We start from the raw sequence: 4,931 nt of genomic DNA on the forward strand, positions 1-4,931 counted from the left end.
GCTGCTCAGGTCAAATTATCATCCAACATTGTCACTGAGGGCAATGTATCAATCAGTTTAACAATTTCCAAAAGAAAATGATAAGCAGATACACGCAGTTTTATTGTATTCTCACAGGGAGTTATGACATGTATAAACTATGTAATGGGGCTTTTGTTGTTGAAAGTATGAACTCCAGGTCTCAAGTTCCGGCCCTGTTGTCAGTGTCATGTTCAACACCAGGAGCTCTGCTCCAGTTGGCAGCAGCATCTCTCTTCATGTGGGATGGACTAAAGCCTGTCCAATGGCAGCGTTTCATAGCTAAAGTTATTGGGGGGGGGGTTGGTTCTGTTGACACCATTTCATCCAGACAGTATCAAGCTGTGGACAAAGAGACTTCAGAGGAAGGAGAAGTGATTTCCTAACAACTCATAGTTGGCCAACAGGAACCAGAGGTGAGTTTTTCTAACAAGACTGAGTACTGTTGGGCCTGCTGCTGTTGGATATCACATGAATATTTGACAAAACAAGGTTTTAATCTGGACATTGAGTAGAAAATGCTTTAGGGTCCCAAACTATAATCCTTGCCAGCATAACTCTTAATCTGAAAATCTTCATGGCAGTGTTCATTAATGTGACGTAAAGTAGATATTATTACAACGTTAGCAGTGTTGGATAAAGTGTTCATATAAAAAATGTCTGGCATTGGAAATATTACTTAAATTAAAGTATGTACAGTAAGTATAATCAGGAAAATGCATGTAAAGTATGAAAAGTAAAAGTACTCAATACAGAAAGATGGCAGCTGTGACACCTTCACAATGCTTCTTTTGTCCAACCAATGGTTCAAAACTCCAAATTGTTAGAAATAAAAAAAATGTAAAAGGAAAAGCAACAAAGCCACATAAGATGATAATCTTGATAATCAAAAGAGTTTCCAATTCATCTTTTATCAATTGACTGATTGATTGTTTCAGCTCAACTTCTATGTTCTTCATATGAATTGTATGCAAAATCTCAATTCGTAAATGAACCAGTGACTAAAGCTGTCAAATGTTTATAGTGAAACAAAGTACAATATTTCTCTCTGAAATGTAGTGGAGTTGAAATAGAAAGTGTCTATGAGAAAGAGAAGACTCATGTGAAGTACAAGTACCTCAGATGTTTACAGTACATGAGTAAATGTACTTAGTTACATTCCATCACTTAACTTTAGTTACATGAGAAAATAAACGGCTTCATTTTACAGACACTTGGTGCACTCTGATAAATACTGCCTATCCACCCACATTATTACACACTATGTGTAATTATCAAAAGAAGCTGAAACACATTGATTTGTTGCTTCTTTGCTTCTATGTGATACAGTGTAAGTGTTGGATGGCTGTTGTCAGTTTGTTTCAGTCATCTGACTCTGCTTGTGACTGAGATTGGACTCAGTGGTTTCACAGCTCTCAGTATTATCAAAGGGCTGCTTGTAGGCTTCATCACATCATAACGTCGTCAACCACACCTTTTTCATGAATTTTCTTTTCTTTCTTTTTTTTTTTTACAGGGAAATGTGGGTAAGAACCAGATAACCTTTTGGAGAACACTGAAGACATTTCAAGGACTGAGACCGGAGCCAAACGTAGCCAGTACGATCCTTTTAATTACTACTTTACACTCATCTTTTAAAACATGCTGGTTTCATTTAACTTTCTGAGTTTTTGTTGTATGTTGTCTCTGCATTGTTTTTCATCTGTTCCTGGTAAACAGTTTACTTTGTTGTTTGTCGAGGTTTAGACTTCATGGATCAAGAAAGTCATTTGCGGCGTCCAGGAGATGATCAAGAACTGTCAGACCTCATTGGCCGAGCTCTGATGGGGCTCCGGGATTCTGTCACCGTGGTGATCTCACACGCCCGTCAGAGAGCTGTACAGGGATTTATTCTGGTCTTTATCGTCATCCTGCTCCTCTGGGTCGCCGCCTTTTTATATGGCAGCTTCTACTACTCTTACATGCCCATGGCGGCTTTTTCCACGCCTGTGCACTATTACTACAGGTGTGTATGTGAAGTCTTACACAGACTGTATATTACTGTGTGTTTGAGCCGTGCTTTCTTGTTTTTATTCCTAATCAATCATTCACGTTGTATGCAGGACAGACTGTGAATCTCCTGCGTCTTTTTTGTGCTCTTACCCAGTGGCCAACATCTCTCTGATGAGGAATAACAAACATGTATGTAGATGTGTGTGTGTGTGTGTGTGTGTGTGTGTGTGTGTGTGTGTGTGTGTGTGTGTGTGTGTGTGTGTGTGTGTGTGTATGTGTGTGTGTGTGTGTGCGCGCGTGTGTGTGTGTGCATATATCAACTGCATGTATCAATCTATACTTCCACATGTGCAATCGTTTTAAAATGTGTATTCAGGTGCTGACATTCGGCCAGGCCTATCAGATGTCTCTGCAGCTGGAGATGCCTGATTCTCCGACCAATCATGAGCTGGGGATGTTCATGATCAAGACAACCTGTTTCTCTCGGGACGGAGGGCAAGTTGCCTCCTCTGCTCGCTCTGTGAGTCGTTGATTTGTTCGGCTCCCAGTGCTTAATTACTAAAGCCTGTAAAACCCAGTGATTCCCGTTTGCATTTGCTGTGTGTTTCTCAGGCAAGACAGCAGCTGTCCGCCTCCAGCTCTCGCTTTGTGAGTACAGCGCAGACGCATAATAACGTCTTAATCACACTGCCAGGTCAGAGCCAGATTAGGGCTGCCTATGCTTGCTGCAACAGAAGGTGATCTCAGTGCTCAGGTGATGGAGACGTGAACTTGGGGGTGCCGTCATTCATTTAAATTGTTTGATTGAACACAGAGTGATCAGAAAATAAAAGCATGTACATTGTGATGCAATCGAGTGCAACGGTCCTCTAATAAATACTTCCTTTGAGGCCTGACATCATATCATCAAAGTGTTGACATTGTACTTTTTAAGGCTGTGTTTTGTGATGTTTTTGCATTCAATCATAAAATGTTCATCAGGCAATCCACTGAGATCAGCTTTTGTTCGTGGTCATTAAACTGAGCATGCAATGCTCACGAATCATTTAGTCGGTAAAGCTTTTGCATCCATGACAACATCAATCAACCTTTCCTAAATATTCCTCATGACATCATTGAAAACACCTTCTGGGGATATCATGCATTTGTAAGGAACGAGCAGATGAATGGAGGAGACTGAAATGCGTGCATCAGGAGTGTACGTCTGGGTGATTGTGTTGCTGTTTTGTCAGAGCATGCTGCGATACCGCTCAGACCTGCTGAGGTACGTGGGAACGGTGCTGTTCCTCCCAGCCTTCCTGACCGGAGTCGCTGAGCAGAAACAAGTGCTGGAGGTGGAGCTCTTCTCAGACTACACGGACGACCCTGTGAGTCAAGCGTTACTTTGTGAACGTGTCAGCATGTGTCAGTGTGCATAAACAGCAAGCGGGTATTTTGTTGGCGTCTACCTTATAGGTTTGTCTTCATGTACACAGTACGTCCCCTCGATGACGGCCGTCATTGAGATCCTGTCCAGCAAGGTGCAGATCTACTCATCTCAGCTCTATATTCATGCTCACTTCAGTGGTATGAGGTAAGATGTGCACACCATGCTTTATAATAGATCACACAGAAAAAAAATCCATGTTCTTTAAATCTACAGCAGAAAATGAGACCGTAATATAGTTAGAGTTCGTGATGTCATACTAAAACACATTTTAACTTCACCCTAACACAGAAAACCAATTGTCTTTTGGAGAACACCTTTCAACTGCAAATGAACATTTTGAGTAATTCTGGCATTTTTCATTCCATGATTATATCTTCTCTCAAATAAAGAAATATTTCTCCGCCTGACAGAAACTGCTTTTTTTTTTGCATCACATCATAATTACTGTCTTTGTTTTTCTACTTCAGATACGTATTGTTCAACTTCCCTCTCCTATCAGCCATGGTGGGCGTGTTCAGTAACTTCATCTTCCTCAGTGTCGTCTTTGTCCTCTGCTACGTGAGGCTGCTGTTGAAAGTGGATTGGGGACCAGGGCAGGTGAGAGGAGAGGCAGGCAATGTTTAGCTGCAGCTGCAGGGCTGCACACTTCATTAGTTTGGTGTTTAAGTGAGCGTGAAATATGACCAGATTCCTCTCGGGTGTTGTAGCTAAGACTCAACAAGCTCTGAGAGCTTGTTTTCCTCCTTGTTTACAGCTCAGAACAGATGGACTGCTGTCAGATAGGGAGGAGAACACAAAGAACAACCAAGAAGAAGATGAAAAATATGCTGCTGCAGGTGCAAAAACACAGGCACAGAGAATTATAGTGTTTTTGTAAATTTTTGCGTCAGGGACGTGTTGCTGACTACAAAAATAAAAGAATACATTCCTTGTACTGCAGATCTGATGTTCCCTTCAGATGAACCCCACAAATCTGAGCCGAGCCAGGCCATCCCCCCATCCTTTGACGCCAACACAGAGGTGCAGAACAGACAGATTCACCATCAGATTGAAACAATTGAAACAGAGGCAGCCTGAGGCCATTAATACAGGAGCGATTACAAGATGCAAGGATGAAGATTGAAGAGAGATTCATGGTTGAAAATGATTCAGAAAGCACCTACACACCGCTGCCCTGCTTTAGCTGCAGGTCTTTTTGCTCCTACATCACGTCGGCTGTGTTCCAGTATCAGAATTAGGTTTGTTACCAAGTTCACATGTAAGGAATTTAAGAAAGTTCTGCAATCAAGGCATAAATAAAATATAAAATATGACAATAAAATGTTTCCTACTGTTTTGCTTTAATGTTTATGATTTATGGGATTGACTCACCTGAACTTCATCACTTTATACAAATCTTTCACTGTCAGTGTGTTTTCATTACTTTGCACTTCATAGCTGTAATCTGGTATTCACCAAATCTGTTTAACATTAAATAAATACATACCACATT

At 41.2% G+C, this 4,931-nt stretch overlaps 1 protein-coding gene across 3 annotated transcripts; it reads left to right on the top strand.

Moving 5' to 3' along the window:
* Positions 1–331: 331 nt before the first annotated feature.
* On the top strand, positions 332–4,680 carry LOC306777323 (seipin-like). 3 transcript variants are annotated; one of them, XR_013771977.1, is made up of 11 exons: positions 332–434; positions 1,535–1,616; positions 1,765–2,023; positions 2,121–2,199; positions 2,387–2,530; positions 2,623–2,658; positions 3,243–3,377; positions 3,486–3,583; positions 3,907–4,036; positions 4,162–4,275; positions 4,380–4,444. XR_013771977.1 is itself a non-coding variant. In XM_079268387.1 (11 exons), the coding sequence occupies exons 3-11, from the start codon at positions 1,770–1,772 to the stop codon at positions 4,514–4,516; spliced, it is 1,095 nt and encodes a 364-aa protein (XP_079124513.1). In that variant the 5' UTR covers positions 332–434; positions 1,535–1,616; positions 1,759–1,769; the 3' UTR covers positions 4,517–4,680. The 3 variants fall into 3 exon arrangements, 2 of the variants coding, with proteins under 2 accessions (XP_079124513.1, XP_079124512.1); XM_079268387.1 differs by having other exon boundaries at positions 1,759–2,023; positions 4,194–4,275; positions 4,380–4,680; XM_079268386.1 differs by having other exon boundaries at positions 4,194–4,275; positions 4,380–4,680.
* The last annotated feature ends 251 nt before the right edge of the window (positions 4,681–4,931 follow it).

Source organism: Melanostigma gelatinosum (assembly GCF_949748355.1).
Source record: "Melanostigma gelatinosum genome assembly, chromosome: 5".
Classification (NCBI taxonomy): domain Eukaryota; kingdom Metazoa; phylum Chordata; class Actinopteri; order Perciformes; family Zoarcidae; genus Melanostigma; species Melanostigma gelatinosum.